Below are 16,569 nucleotides of genomic sequence, written 5' to 3'. Positions count from 1 at the left end.
CACCACCTCACCGTGTTCGCATCCACTCTTTGGTCTCCATAAGCAAGCATTAGCAAATGTCAGTGGGTGCAAATCTTTCCACCTGGAGGAATTCAATGATACATCTTTGCTTCATATGCATTTCCATATCAGACACCATGCTGTCAGATTGCCCCTCTGCTGTCATCTGTAACACAGCAACAACATGTAATGGAATATGGTGGGAAGATTCAAGCTCTCCTGCTGTACCATCACCACCATCTGCCTCTGATGTCATGGGCCAAATCATGAAATAGGAGGCATTACTTTCAGAGCAGCATTTGCAAAATATACAATATCATTAATAAGTAAGTAACAAAACATTTCAATTTAAAATGTTTGTCTTAAAATATTAAGAGAAAAAGAGAGATGATCAAAAACATAAAGCTAGTGGGAGATGTGACCTTGCTTTTGTGAAACTAACACACAAATCTGAGTTGCTGCATTGTGAGCTGTGCTGGGCCTCATGAGGTCTGCAGATCACGGGTTGGAAATGCCTGTACTAGTCCTTGAGTTGTGTAAGGCATACGCATGTAAAAATGTTTTAAGGCAGATGCCCTCATCCAGATTATTAGTGTACTGCTATGGCTACTATAAGGGAAAATTCTTGCATTTCTTCACTTGTCTCTTGCTCTTTTTCACTGCCCTCATCCCTGTTTTATGTTACTTTGGTTCCACTAAAAATTATGGTACAAAGAGCAGCATGTCAAGGAGAAAAACAAATAGTGAAAGGAGAACCTAGCCATAAAAGAAGAACCTTAATGAGGTATTCCTGCTCAACATGTTGCTTTTTGTCCCCTATCATAAAGGTATGGTCTCAATGATAGGGGTTCAAGACTGCCTTCTTGATTGCACATGCAAATAAAGCAGATAGAATTAGAAAACTGCATGTTTTAAATGGGACGTGGAATTTCTCAGGATAATTTGTTCCCCAGTGAGTTTCACTCTTAATGCTTATCTTCAAGAAGAAATTCAGTCAGCTCTAAGTAAAGCTTTTTAGAGGATACAGGACCAACAACCTCAGAGAGCAAAATACTTTCTTATTAATTCTATGAAAATGATTCATGCATACATATCCTTTTTTCTTGGAAAGCTGAGTAAGAAAACCATTTAGATAGATGGTCTGGAAAACACAGTGCTTGTCACTATTTTACTGGTCTATGCACTAGTTCTGGCTTGAACTCAGCATGCAGAACCACAGAATATTCATGCAAACTTCTTACTTCTTCAGGACATCTTTTTTTATAGCATGACTGGGATTGAGTGGCAAAATTTTAGTTGTTGCTCTGTTATTGCTAAAGCTGTGGCAGCTGCTGTAAAAGCTTTAGTTTGACATGGCCTCACCACTTTTAGAGGAGATACACCCATCCTTAAGCCATTTCTTCCAAGCAGGGAAAGTTCAGTGACATCAAAGAAAAGCAGACAGATCAGAAATACCAAATTCATAGAGGAACCAAGATAATCTCTCCTGGATGATCTGGGCAGACTCAGCATGACATGAGGGGAAGAAGTCCACAATAGATTGTACAATTTGGGCAGAATCTTCTTCTAAAAACAGATCTCTCTGCAAAATAGCTACCAAGATCTTGGCTGACAATCAGTCAAAAAAGATCCACTACTAACCAAGTAATCATCACACTAGCAGGCATCACTTACCTGTTGCCATCATTGCTAATACCTGTTTATTGCCAGAATAAGCCTCTGAAGTGTTGGAATTCTCTGTAGATATCTGAAAGAACAAGAAAGAACAAGAAACTATGGTTGAAAACTTTCAGAAATGGCTGAGTTCCTCCTTTGCAAAGAATACAAGTCAGAAAAAAATCATGTGGGACTAAAGCTGCTAAATATATTGAGTGCTGCTCTTTTCAAAGGACATCGACCCAAAATGACAGTGGTGCTGAAAAGGGATATCACCAGGAGACATAAATGCTGCATAAATAGTATCTGTTTGCAGCATTTGGTGCAATTCAGTGGAAATAAAATGCTGCTTATATTTAAAAGAGAGTTTGTTCAAGCAAAGCCCTTCCTCTCCTGGGATGAAATGCATTATAGTCTGCTCTTTTATGGCTTAGCTGAATTGAATGTGTGTGTGAAAATCAGCTAAACCATCAGTTCTGGTAATGCAGAAATGACTAATCAGAAAAATACGCTGGCACTTAACTGTGGAAAGAATTATATAATATTCTGTCACTGATTATTATGGTAAGTACGGTACAGAGAAATTCTGTTCTAAAATTTACAGTGCCAACCATAGGTGCATTGCATCCATGGATCAACAGATAATTTTGATCAATAGGTGAAGTCAAATTATTATCCCTTAAGATCTGTCCAACTACAGGGAGAATTTATCTTATAAGTTAACTTATACCATATGACTTATACCTTAGTAGTATAAGAAAATCTGAGAAATAACACTTGAGAGCTGTTTTTCATTTTGCAGTTTTTGCCATTTATCTTGTTCCACTAAAATGAAATTTGCAAATAATTTCAGTGTCTCCTCTTTTCAACTTTACAGCCAAACTATGGGATAAATTGACCTCAGGAATAAGATTGGCTTTAAAATTTCTCTTTTCATCCACTCCGGCTGCACACATTCATCCCCACATCTTTAATGCATTTTGCCATTGCCGAAATCATGCTGATTTGGTTTGTTTGGCTGTGCTGTAAACAGAGACATCAATAGGATCCTGCTGGCATATAAAGTTTCTTGCACAAAAATAAATAAATAAATAAATAAATAAATAAAAGAATGGGTAAGAATAAGGGCAAACAGGTAGGAAGATCTTGTAACTCAGAGAGGTTTTTTATCTGTTTTGTAACATGCTTTTAGTACTGTTGATGGGTAAGAGCAAACTGAAGAAAAAGGGAAACTGAAGATGTGAACTTTTAAACTAGTCTTCATCGAACCTGCCTTTCCTGCAGCAATAAACAAATAAGCAAGCAAGTAAAAATCATGCACCAAATATTTATCTACAATTGATTTTCTTGCTCCTGAAAAGCACAAGCCACAGTTTGACTAAGTGCAGCAGTGTCTATAGAAATGAAGACCCATGCAACCCACCTCAATATAAATCAGCTTAGGCTGCCAACAAACAAAAAAAGAGTGTTTGTTGACAGCCTAAACTGATATATACTAAATATGCACAGAATTTGAAGTTAATCAGTTATGGCTGATGTGCTGAGCTTTGAGAAGATCTGCTGCTCCCTTGGCTTGTGCTGCTGATGGAAAATCACTTGCCATTATGGCACGTGTTCTCAACTGCACACAAACGGCACATACAACAGTCAAATGAGAAGCAAACACATTTTGGATTTATAACTATTTTTCCTTAGCAATATCACGCCAATTGACATATCAATATATTTGTATTAACAACTTAAATTACATTATGTGCACATAAGTAGTGTATTGTTCCCATAGTTTTAAAGTTACTGCTGTTGTAATATTCAGGTACCTGCATCTTCATCACTCTTCAAAGTGATACCAGCCCAGCTTCTGGCAAACTGTTCCAAATGAGAGCAAAGTAACACCAACCTTGTGTATCTCTTCTCACGACTTACAGGTAAAAATTATAGCAAGTATGCCCATGCTACCTTGCTTTTCCCAGGCTATGAATTCTGCTTTTAGAAATCTTTTACTCTCTTGTTCTTAGGATATATCATTTCTGACAGTCAATGTTGTTTAAGAGACAGATTTAAAGTAATGTACACACTGGCAGCGATTGTGAGTTTTAATGCAGATTAATACTACCCATAATCGAATCTCATCTCATTGGAAAGCTGCTTACTTTATTTTTACCCATTTGCGATTTGTGAGAGATACAATCAATTGGGAACTCACAGTCATGATAGGAGATGAAAATTTTACTCTCAGTTTTAGATTTTCTTTGTCACTTTTCACTGCAATAAGAATTTTTTTTTTTAATCACATATTTGACAGAGACATGATCTATAATTCATATAACACCTCCATCTCATTTTTTCTAATTCTGGTTTTGTTTTTGCTGTGAATGTCTTGGTTAACTATAGGCAAAGAAAAAACTACACAGCGTGAACAATTAATAAGTACACAAAGTACACAAGTGTGTTTATTACATTTTTGCAAGCACTTTGTTCTACATTTCAAAAACGCCACCATCAAGCTGTTGGCACATTTATGTACAAAACAGATTAATTGTAATGCCTGCTACAAAGCATTCTTTGTGAAAATACAAACTCTAATACCAGAGAAGAGCCAAAAGCATTAACATCATTACATGAGTTTAAAAGACATAGTTTTAAAAATCAGCACAAACGTTTTAAGACACAAAACTGAAACACTACAATATAGAATCCAAAAGTAGAATCCAAAAGAGGTTCCTAATACTTTTTGCAGAACTGTAATACTGGTACTGCACATTATGAGAAAACTGTTGACCCTGTAGGACAGCCTAAGTGTAAAAAAAAAAAAAAAAAAAAAAAAGAAAAAGTTAAAAAAAAAAAAAAGAAAAGAAAACAAAAATTAAACCAAAACTCCAAATCAAAACCACAACCAAAAATCCCCAAAACAAGCAAAAGAAAAATAATCAATCAACTAATACTACCTAATGCATTATCATGCCACACAAATAACTATAGTAATACCCTCTACTTACTACAAGAATTGTTAAAAATTACTGATGATGCATGACTAGTAATAGTACAAAGAAGAGTTTTACTCAAGAAGTTTTATTAGAAATGCACTTACACTGAGAGAGAATTCACAATGGTCCAATAAGTGCACAAACTACCTAAGTTTTTAACACTGACAAAAATGTCTTGTCAGGCTACATCACTTTAAAAGACACTTTACAGCATTCTTGTAGCATTAGAAATAGGCAAAAAAAAAAATTAATTAATTAAAAAAAATCCATCAAATTTGGTCTGATAAAACTGACTTAGTTTAAGTAGGGTTTTTTGTTTGGTTGGTTGCTTGCTTTTGTTTTTGATACAGGAAATTCTTTCAAATTAAGATGACTTATCTTTCTGATAAAATTTTCCTATCAAAATAAATGTTCAAATATATTACTACACTTTCAAATAATAAGCTCTGTAGTGGTCTTTCACCCAACTTTAACGTAATACAGGTAAACCAATATGAGTAGGAAAGCTAGAAGCCAAGCTACAACATTTATGGAAGTCTCCTTTAATATATCTTGTACAGTTCAGACAGGTGCAATCCATTTAAATTTTTAAAGCAGGTAAAAAGACTTCTGATTCCTACGATCACTGTATTTTTGATATATTACTTTCATAAATGTAGCTAAGCAGTAATTTCTCACATCATCACATGAACAACTCCAATTTAGCATAACCATCATTGAATTAAAGAGAGATCATTCTGTAAAAAACTATGGATAACTATATCACTTAAGTAACAATTGTCTATATACCATAACTCTTTAACAAGTAACCGTGGTATTGAACTCCTTCAAAAGGCAAGTGTCCATGCATTGTTAGCACCACGGTCGGCATGCTCACAATACAAACAGGAATTATCACCCATGGAACTTGGAACAAGAGAATATTCTTTAAAAACATCAATAATAATACAATGTTAACAAAGATAAGAAGCACTTTTTTCTTTTTTTTTTTCTTTTTTCTTTTTTCTTTTTTTTTTTCCCTTTTTTTTTTTTTACCCACTATTACAAATTTAGAAATTGCACCTTTGATCATTTAAAATGTTCTTAGGACCTTCGTTCAAGTTGACGAGGGTCCGTCTGGCAAGATTTCCAAATATAAAGGAAAGTCATCAGTGTTTTCTTTATATATTGTACATCATGTACAATGGTCCCTTTGAAGTATACCTGTAGTTAAAGTAGTTATTGAACTCAAAACTAAAAAGTATAAAAAGCTACCTTTTTTTCAAAAACATATAAGAAACAATGCAAAAGGTGTTATGCATAACACATACAAAGTGATTAAAAAAAGCAAACACATATTTGTATTTGACAATAGTTTAGTATCTTTCATCTAGCGGAACTAATTAGCTGAAAAGGATTCAGGAGAGGCTATATAGGAGCTCTGTGGTAGAGAATGATCACAAAAAGTAAAAACTAATTTAGAAACCAAGTGCTAGACAACCAAGAATTGCACATGGGTGATCTGTAAGTCACCCAAACTATCTTTTGTGAGAAGCACTTTCAATTGTTTTTGAAATGGTTGGATGGCCTTGAGTTAAACGACAAAGCATTCATGTGTTAGAAAGTAAAACAAGGTTTCTTTTATGTGTAAGCGTTGAGCCGCTCCTTAGAGCGAGTGGAATGAATGTCATGAAGCTCTTGCTCCTCCTTTGACTTAATATCCTCATATTTTTGCATTCTGCAGGCATCTTTCACATAGGCCCAGTTGGCAGACAAGACCATGAGATAATGGACCTGTAAGAGAAGTAACATGGAGTTAAGCATCAACAGACCTAATCAAATTCATGTTCAAACTTCAGAAATTACAGGGCTGAGTTTGTTGCTAATTGTGTTACTCTTGAACACTTGCTGGTCATCATTTAATACACAGGAAAAAGAAATCAAAGTAAATCAATCCAAAAGCTGGCACCATGAATAGCATCCAGGTCTGGGATTACTAGATCAAATGAGAGATGATGATATCCAATTTCCACAATCTCCATTCAGATTAATTAAATGCCTTACCTTTTTTTTATTTTATTTATTTATTTGTTTATTTATTTCTTTCCCCACTATAAAATTCTTGACAAAATTCGAAGAATGTGACTGGAAGTTCTAATCATTTTGTCATCTCAGACAATTAGACCATTGCTATTCTTTGGACAGTATGATTTCAGTTGAAAAATATAATTTGAACCTCTCAAAAATTATACCTGAGCAGGTAGACAGATGGGAATCCTACAGGCAGAGTATCTGAGTGTTCTTACAACTTCCTTTTTAAATCCACAAGCCAGAAAACCTCACTGCTGAAGATCATGTGATGAAAATGGGACCATGTAGGCCCGGATTTCTTGACACAAAGTATTTGGTTAACATTGCACAATGATGCTAGAGTCTTGCATTTTCAGGTGGCATTTTACTTGGCTTTTAAAAAGTACAAAAAGCCAGACAAACTACTCTTAAGATACATTGTGCACAGTTGGGCATTCATTTAACTCCAATTTTTCTCTCTTTTTTTTTTTTTTTTTAATTTCACACCAAGTTCCCAGATAACGTTGACACAGGGAGGAGGTCATCTTTAAGTGGCTGTCTAATTGCATTTCACACTTCCCTGACCCGAATAGCCTGAAGCCAATGGGGCCCTGTCAAGGCTTATTCAAATTGAAATAGGGCAGCTTCCTCAGTTTGCCTCGGGACGTTTCAATTACAGGCATATGCAAGATAGTGCAGGGTCTTTCCATCGTCTATGAAACATTTTTGCTTAATTTTCTTCCGAAGAAGAAAGTACATTTTGACCTTTCAGATCTGTAGAATTTGAAACGGATTTTTTTGTTTGTTTTGTTTTTTCTTTCCTTCTGGGACATTCCACAATCTCAGCAGGGTAGAAATCTGAAGAACTTGCTTTTCTCCTCTCACCTGCATCTAACATCCTTCAAAAGAACACAATTCTATTTGGCTACAGGAACGAGCCTGCTTACGTATTTCCCTGACTCTTGTTTGACGTTTTCCTTCTCTATAAGTTTTCCCTGCCATGAAATCCTAAGAGTGTATGAGTTTTTCTATGCTCCAACACTAATTTACATACTTTTTGATTCCCAGAGTGCATTTCCTTTTGGAGACTAAACAGGCAGCTAATTAATTGAAAAAAAAAAAAAAAAAAATAATAACAAAAATCAAAATCCATGTACAAACCTGAGACCAAAAGAGAGATTAAAGTAATAGCTATGGAAAAAACATGACTTGTGACCACATGGTTTTGCAAATTCTAACAATTTTTTGTTTGTTTTTGCAATAAATGCTTACATTTCTCTACTACATATATGTTTTTAATCCAGATTAATGAAAAATAACTTACTCAGAGATGGTCCTGACATGTATAAGCAAACCACTTTCTCTGGAAAATTTCACAACACTTATATCAACTAATTTGGGTCATGCAAGTGTATCTCCAGACGTGATGAAGTGAAACATATCAGTGGAATGATCAAAATGTCATTTAAAAGAGGTGATTTTAACTATTTCAACTGTTCAATTGAAAACAACAACTTCATGGATAAAATAGTGTTATTACTGAATGGTAAAAATACAAAATGCTTACTACTTCAGTCAGATGAACTACTCTGTTTTAAAGTAAATGTCTAATAAATGTTTTCAACCTGCAATGAATTCATAAGCTTTCTCCTTTGTAAAAGACTAATATTTTGATCCCATTTTTCTGTTAAGAAGAACTAAATTTCACAAATGTAGAGCTTTGCTACTACTATGGATTCGTACAAAGACACTAGAGTAACTTCAACTTAGCATTGTTCTGATTCTTTTTGCACATATGAAGAAGGATGTTGATTCTCCAGTGACTTAAATTACCCCTGTGCAACGTTTTTGATACCCTAGCCCACTGTCAACACCTTCTGATTTGGAGCACAGGATCTTCCTTCGTACTGTATGAGGCATTTCGACAGAAAGTACAAAACCTCCTTTTTGTGGTTTAGCATCTAAGCATCAAACAGCTGGTCAGTCACACCCCCGAGATGGTTGGGGAGAGAAATGAAGGGAAAAAAAAAAAGAAAAAAAGAAACTCATATGATCAGATAAAGGCAGTTTAAAAAGAGAAAAGAAAAAAAAGAAAAAAAAAGAAAAGCTAAAAAAAGAAGAAAAGCTCAATCCCCCTGCCCACCTCCTCCAATGTTATTGTTTTACATGACACCATATGAGGTCAGCTGGTTCTGCCCCCTCACAGTTCCTTGCATATCTCCAGTTCCCCACAGGCAGGCCAGTTTGAGAAGCTGAAATGCCCTTGCCTTAGTACAACCACTGCTCTGCAACAATAGAATCACAAAAGTGATTCTAAGAGAGCAAACAAACAAACAAAAAAACAAAGTATGGCTGTAGAATTCAGTGACAAAATACTAGTTGCAATTGTGAAGCACACACCATCACTAAAAATTCTCAGAGGGAATGCATCAGTATCAAGTAATAGTCATTTTTCATTCTCTATACCAATTTTTATCAGGGCTTCAGTAGAGTATACATCAGTACAGGGAATACAGTACAGAATCCCCACTCTAAAAATATCTTGATATTTGGACAGACACTGCAGGCAAAAGGCAAAAAAGCAGGGCACTGTCTCACACACTTTTTATTCCTTGGAACATTCTCACTGGCAAAAAATTGAAAGTAATCTTTATTATAAAAGTAAAAATAAGTACAAAAGTATAAAAATATGTCCGAAAAGAGAAACTAAAATATTCACATATATGCACAGAGCAAATGAATAGATGTAGTTCATAAGATAGCAGCATGGTAAGCCTGTGAATATCCAGAAAGGCATCGATCATAAATGGATATTGTTTGGGTCATAAGAAAGACACACAGATTCTTACACTTGTCTGAATATAGCAATAAAATGATAAAAATTCCTATTAGATACCCAAAGGTGTATCTTATTCAAAGTAATCATGACACTCTACTTAGAAGGTAATCCAGCAATAAAATTTAAATTTACATATAGGTAGTAGTATTGAATTACAGAATTATATTATACCAATAGGCACACAAACTGAATAAGTAACAATCAGAACATATTAGTGATTTAAATGATCAAAATAGAATAGAATAAAATAGAATAAAATACAATAAAATAAAATGGTGTTGGGCAGCTTACCATAGCAATGACTGCTGCTCCTGCTCCAGCGAGTGCCACAATGAACAAGTGGAATGTCATGTTTAGCTGCAAAAAGGGACAAAGAAAGGGATCTTTATGCATTTAATACTAAATGGAAACAGAACAAAAAGCCTAAATAATGCAGAACAAAAGACTGCAAACCTGATACCAGTGTTCTACAAAACTGGTGATTACTAATACTTCTTACCAAAAGATTGAAATTACAACGTGACTTTGTTACAATACTCATATTAAGGACAAAATAAACAAATAAATGAAAACCAATATTTAAAAATGAACAGGACTCAAAAAATAGTTTACGTTTGCAGTGATACTCTCTATGATAGTCATTATGATACTACCTAACTAGCTCTTCAAAACTTTAGTTTCTCTAGTGGCAGAGAGAGCCTAAGAATTTGTTTCCCTCTGCCAGCTGTAGCTTTTCATATACTCATTTGCAGATTTTCCTCCAAATTTTGCCAGTAAAATTTGTTTACAGTGATATAATATAAACAAATTTAAGTAATCCAAGCTATCTTCCCCACTCTATCCCAAACTAAATGACTGCATCTGTTTTTCAGATCAGTGATCTGGTTTACACTCACCATACTGACTGTACAGCAAAGGTTGCATTTTCTTAAATGCTTTTTGATATAAAGAAGGGTGATTGTGTAACTGCATTCTAGAAGATTTATGCAGAGTAAGACCATGTGATACACTTAATGAAGCATCCTCTGACTTCAGATTGATCAATATTTTATTCTCTTATAGATTTAGATATGCATTTTGTTTGCCCTGTTTTCTACCTTTAACATTTAAAAACAGAACCAAAGATCTCAGTTGTACTGAAATTGTGGTCTTTGCCTGAGAAAAAAATAAAAAGAGGTGCATTTATCCTAACCCGCTGCAAAATCTGGTCTAATCCATTTGAAAACATTATTCTCCTGTCACAACAGCAACTGAGATCTTCAAACAGTAATTATATATATAGTCTTCTTCATTGTGCAGCAAGGTGCATTAGCATTCAAAAACACGTGCACCTTGTTTATTTCTTAACAAAAAACAAAATACAAGTATGCTTAAAAAAATAATGGCCAGAGAAGATGCAGTGGCTAAATGCAGTATTGGTAAAAAAGCAGGAAAAGTACTTGATTACTGTATTTTCCACTTTCCACACCATTTTATCACTCTAGCTAAAATCAGAACATAAAGAGTAAGAAGAAAAAACACACACACCAGTTACTCATGGATTTGACAAAACATCATCACATTTACTCACCTCATTCGAGTCGCACATCTTGATGAAACTTTCTGATGTGGTACAAACCTTCTTTTCCTCTCCAATTGTTACAATACCTAGAGCAGAAAAAATATCCACACTATTTAGTTCTCCTAGTCCATAGCAGTCTACTTCATGTGTGCCAGGAAAGCTAAGAAATACCAATTTTTGCCTCCTACATAGAAATCTAGTTAATAACAAAATCATTTTTTCCTAATTTCAGTCCTCAAAAAAAACAAACACATCATCTTAGTAAAAATTCTACTAGGAAGCACGTGGGCAATGATTTTTGTGCCATTAAAAAAAAATTCTACATCTTAATCAGCACAGTAATTGAAACATTAGGAAATAATTTGCAACCAGTGTGTACACATATCATGCTAGATATTCATAAATATTCTCTACCCTCATGTTGAGAACTGTGCTGTATATTGTATTCAGATGTGTTGACCTGGTGGTACAAAGCTTCTTCCAAAACTTATAACTAAGTATTACTCAAACACATATGTGATTGTAATAATAGTTTCTATCAGCAAGAATAACCAGAATTTATGCTGCTTGCTTCAGCTAATGTTGAAGTCTAAACTAAATCAAAGACAGCTTGAAGAAAATCCCTATAAATCATTTATCATGAAAACCAGTAATGTTCTTTCTTATTAGAAACAAATAGTTTTAAAACAGAATGTATAGGAAACAGATATATTCACAGAATATACATTTTACATGCTAGTGCTGTATGCAGATTTTAAATAAAAATAAGAATAAAAAATAAGTATGAACAAAAATATGAGCAAAAGAAAAGCTAAGAGAAAGAAGAATAAATACTTTGGTGAGATCTGTACAGATAACTGTCTTTTCAACTCGCCTATCATGCTGGGGTAGGAATTTTTTTTTTTTTTTAATAGATCACCCCTGAAAACAGTAAGGTGAAGTATTTTGTTTCAGGTTAAGTTAAATATTCAATATATTCACTCCTATGCAGTGCAGCATTTTTTCTATCTTAAATCAATTATCTCAATTAAAAACGCACCACATGTTTATATTTGGCTAAGGAGACAAAGGAATGAGACTCACAGAAGTGTCCAAGAGGAATAAGATTACCCAAGGCTCTGTGGGCTGAGAAACCACAGAGCGCAGAGTATCTAGTGTCAAATCAGTCTTATGAAAGAAAGGAATCAATATCAAATCCAAGAATTCTCAGACTTCTATAAAATTCCCAACCACTTTATGTCTAAATTCTCCACCCTTCAAAAAACAAAAATATTTCCACATTTTTTAAAACTCCACAGCTCATCCTGTAGCCCCAGATTCTTTCTCCAGAAGCCTCTTAGAAAGTTCCTATTTGTATTGTTCTTCACTTTCACCGGGCCTAATAATGCAGCAAATCTCTGATAATCTGCCTTGACTTGTAGGTAATAGCTTAGAGACAGGTTTGGTTTTCTTTTTTGAAACATTGGTTGGAAACATTCAGATACTTGGAAACAAAGCAACAGGATATTTTCTGTTGTGAAACCTTGCTGTATTTAGTATTCCTCACTCACATACCATACTGACGAAGATCCAAGCAGAGATTAGTTCCATCCACTAAGGTGGCATTTCGGCAAATGGTCCACAGATTGAAGTACATGTAAACAGGCAGAGAAGTGAAGGCTGTAACTCCAAGCCAAGCCAACATAAAGATGTATGTCAGCATAATAAACTGTAGTAAAAGAGGGAAAAACAAGTCAGAATGTAACTGATACTCAAACGCAAGAAAAAGAATGAGAAGAGAGAGGGAGAGAGAGGATTTCTGATTGTTTTTGTCTCTTTCTTTGTTAGTATTATGGTTTTGGTCTCATTAGAAAAACAGAGCAGTTACACTTTCAGAAATGCAAGCTTACTCCACACATTTCTGTCACTCTTGGGTCTGTGACCATGCAAAGCATCCCACCTGAAGTACTGACAGTGCTGCACACTTTTAGAAGAATATTTCTACGTCTCCCCCATCGCCACTAATCTTTAGTTAAAACAAGAGGCAACACTGACAGGTTTCACTACTATTGTTCACAATAATACATATACAGTGTAATACTATATTCTGTGCTTGCTTTTGCTATTAAAATCCAGGTCTTCAAAAAAAAAACTAATTCGTAGCTACTGCAAAATTTCACTGGTACTGAATGAGACCATCTATCTGTCATTTTGTTATTACATTTAAAGAAACCTGAGATCAAAAGAAATACAAGGGAATTCATCACTGTGGACAGACTAGGGTGCTTACCTCTGTTAGCAAGGAATTAAACTACATGTTTTGTAACACATTTCCCAAAGGGTCAACACATTTCCTTTTTTAGCCCTGAGCCTCGAGAGTGTGGCATTTGTTACTTGTATAGCAATACGCCTGTAGGAAGCATTGAACTCTATTTGCTTCCAGGGCTGGTAGTGGCACAAAGCATAAATATAAAATAAATAAATAAATAAGCATTCCACCTCAGACAACTAGAAGACATTCATCAGTAAACTTTTCATTTTATGCCGTGGAAAGGATATGAAGATGCTACCCTGCTAAATGTGGAAGAAAGTCAACCTCTAAATGTTGAATCCAAACAGTCTCAAGATTTGATGGTTTCAGAAAGGTTGATGGATCTAAACACACTGCTGAAACAAAAAAATATTCAGCACACTGACATTTTTTGAGCTGCTCACCACAGCAAAAAAAAAAACAACAAACCAAAAACAAAAAAAAAAAAAAACAACAAAAAACTCCAACAACATGGAATCTGAGAATGAAAAATAAGACCTATTTTTGAAAGCAGAATAAGCTAGTCCACAGAGTGCTTAAAATTAAACTTTAAAGAGTAAATAAAGGGAAAATTTAATTTTCTAGTTATTCTAATGAAAGATCTCATATATGAGGTCATAAAGGAAAAAGCCTAATAAAAATACAATTTTTAGTTCTTGAAATCAAATAATATCAGATATAAAGGGTTGTAAACGGTATTGAAAATTGCTCCAGGCATAGCTTGTCCACATGTACCTGTTCAGGAAAAATAAGCCCAAGCAGAAACTAGTTTTGAATTTCAGGTGAGATAGTTTTATTACTTTGCTGGTATAGGATGGACATTCTCAAGCCATATTAAAGAGACTGTAATTTGATTTACCTTAACTTACTTCCAAATAATATTTAATAAAAGCCATTTTGCTTCTGAGCAAGTGTATTTACATAAGATTTAATGTAGCTTAATTAATCCAGTTTAAAATTTAAGTCAGATTGATTTTCCCGATTGTCCCTTGGTAGATGAGTCTTTCAGCAGTATTTTGAAAAGCTGGAGAATTTATAGCTCTAAAAATAATTATCAGAAGGATTCAAGCAACAATAAGGTAAAGTGGAACAATGAAGAGAAACATTTTTTCTTTGTTCCATCTTACAGTCTTAAAGCTGATGAGGCAACATCTGTTTGAACCTTGGGCATTTATTTACAAATAACTACTCAGAAAATTACTTGGAAATGTAGACTCACTTAAGGACTATGCATTCCCAATTAACATGCTATGTCTGATCCTCATTTATTATCATGCTAAAGAGTTACATGCAGAAACAACCAATAGGAAAGAATGTTCTCTGTGTGTTCTCAGAACAGCCTTAAAAGCCTCCCTTTACTATTTTATATTCTATAGATCACTGTTTTTTTGAAGCATGTTAAAGGAAGGACAGCTTCCTTAGTATATATCCTATGAGTGTGCCAAACACAGCTATATCTGCAGCCGTACTTTTTGAGCCTCCTTCCATACCTTATGAACTAATCAACATTTTAAACATTTAGCATAGTGCTCGGTGTAGTACTGTATAATAATATGACAGAGAGGACAGGGAGGAAAAAGATCAAAAGATCAGCCTTAGTATGAGCATTACAATCTTTGTTTAGCATTTGTGAATTTTTTGATCTGTAGGAGGAGTGGATCTCTCTGTAGCATAGAACAGGAAGCCTGCTTAAAAATCTGTGCTGAGATAACACAAAGCATCGGCATAGCAAAGAGGAAAAAACAGAGCTCGTTAGCCTCTAATGAAAAAAAAAACCCACAAAAAAAAAAGCCTGCCTCTGCCTGGGGCATAGAATAAGAGCAGCAGAATTCTGTCAGATGAAGGCTGGGAGTCATAGGAGCTATTAACTCAGAGAGAAACGTCTGCTTGTTTGTGGAAGGGATTCTCTTTTGAAGACATGATTACTTGTTTTAGTGGCGCAGAAAAAGGGAATCAAATGCTGATTTAATTTTAAGAAATAATTTAGAAAAAAGAAGAATTTATTTTTTTTTTCCTGCCAGCTTTGACTGAGGAGCCAGTGGTCAATTATGTGCTCAAATTTTTGTCATAATACACTAAGGACAAGGAAAAGATAGATAAATTTCCTTCATTTCACAGAATAACTGAAATGCAAAAAAATCGTGTTAAATCATGGTAATTAACAGTTATCCCTGGAAGATGCCATCACTGACATCTGTGAGGCAAGCTTTGTAATCTGGACATGACAACAATTTCCACCCTAGGTGCAGTAAAAATGAAAAAGTTAACCTTGCTCAACAAATTATTGGTTTCTGGCAAAAGGAAATGTTACAAATTCCTTTTATAATGGGGTGAAAATGCAAACATATTTGAAAACCATAGATGAAGGACTAAAGTATTTTTAAAAATAACTTCCTATGCTATGACAGTCTACCCTCTGCTGCAGACGGCTTGTAAGAAATGCTTAAGGAGCCTGTTCACTGCAGGAATTAAATTCAGAACTTAGTCTCCAGAGATTCAAAGGGATCATTCTGCTTTGAAGTAGCATTCTGCTATATGACAAGCCAAAGATTTATGAAATAGCAGTACAACATCTTAAAGAGGTACCACAGTTTGTTCTTTACTACTCTGTGCATTGCACTGATAATGATGATGTGGTTCTCTAGTCATCTCAATTGTCTCTGTAAGAAGGCAAACATACAAAACAAAGTGGAAGTGATGGAGAAATTCATTTAACTAGATCATAGTTTCAAAACAGATATTTAATCTATGTAGCAGTTAAGTTCTTGCACCAAGTTCTTGCTCTGTGACTGGTAATACCTTCGTGCCAGATTTTACAAGCTTTTCATTGGCAACAAGGGCTGTCTTGAATCATGATGCATCAAAGTAATCAAGCCACCAACCCTTTTGGAAGGCTTTTATGATAAAATCTGTTTCACAGATCAGCATCAGGAAGCAGAAATTTCACTGCATATTCTAAAATAACACATATATGGCAGAACAGCTTTTATGGCAGTCACAGCTGGGTAAAATCCTGTTTCCATTGAAAACATTACCAAACTCTATCTGTTTTAATAAGATCAAGATTTCAATTACTGCTTTCTTTTTAAAACATATGGATACTGGTCCCATGAAAAGCACTTTGATTGACTGTCTAATAATGTTCTGATTTTAGTTTTGTTATAAATATTTTAATACTCTTAAAACAACA

General features: G+C 34.6%; 1 protein-coding gene across 3 annotated transcripts in view; it reads right to left on the bottom strand.

The window, feature by feature from the left end:
• Positions 1-4,080: 4,080 nt before the first annotated feature.
• GPM6A (glycoprotein M6A) overlaps positions 4,081-16,569 on the bottom strand; it is a 93,943-nt gene continuing 81,454 nt past the window's right edge. For all 3 annotated transcript variants that reach the window (XM_052682492.1, XM_052682494.1, XM_052682493.1), the window contains exons 4-7: positions 12,644-12,797; positions 11,099-11,175; positions 9,820-9,885; positions 4,081-6,413 (exon numbers count right to left, since the gene is read on the bottom strand). In XM_052682492.1, coding sequence (XP_052538452.1) covers positions 6,261-6,413; positions 9,820-9,885; positions 11,099-11,175; positions 12,644-12,797 — 450 coding nt within the window. In that variant the 3' untranslated portion in view covers positions 4,081-6,260. The remainder of the gene's footprint in view (positions 6,414-9,819; positions 9,886-11,098; positions 11,176-12,643; positions 12,798-16,569) is intronic.

Source organism: Tympanuchus pallidicinctus, unplaced genomic scaffold, assembly GCF_026119805.1.
Source record: "Tympanuchus pallidicinctus isolate F22 unplaced genomic scaffold, pur_lepc_1.0 scaffold2, whole genome shotgun sequence".
Classification (NCBI taxonomy): domain Eukaryota; kingdom Metazoa; phylum Chordata; class Aves; order Galliformes; family Phasianidae; genus Tympanuchus; species Tympanuchus pallidicinctus.
Note: the sequence above shows the minus strand (reverse complement) of the source record. Positions and strands in the feature narration are given on the sequence as shown.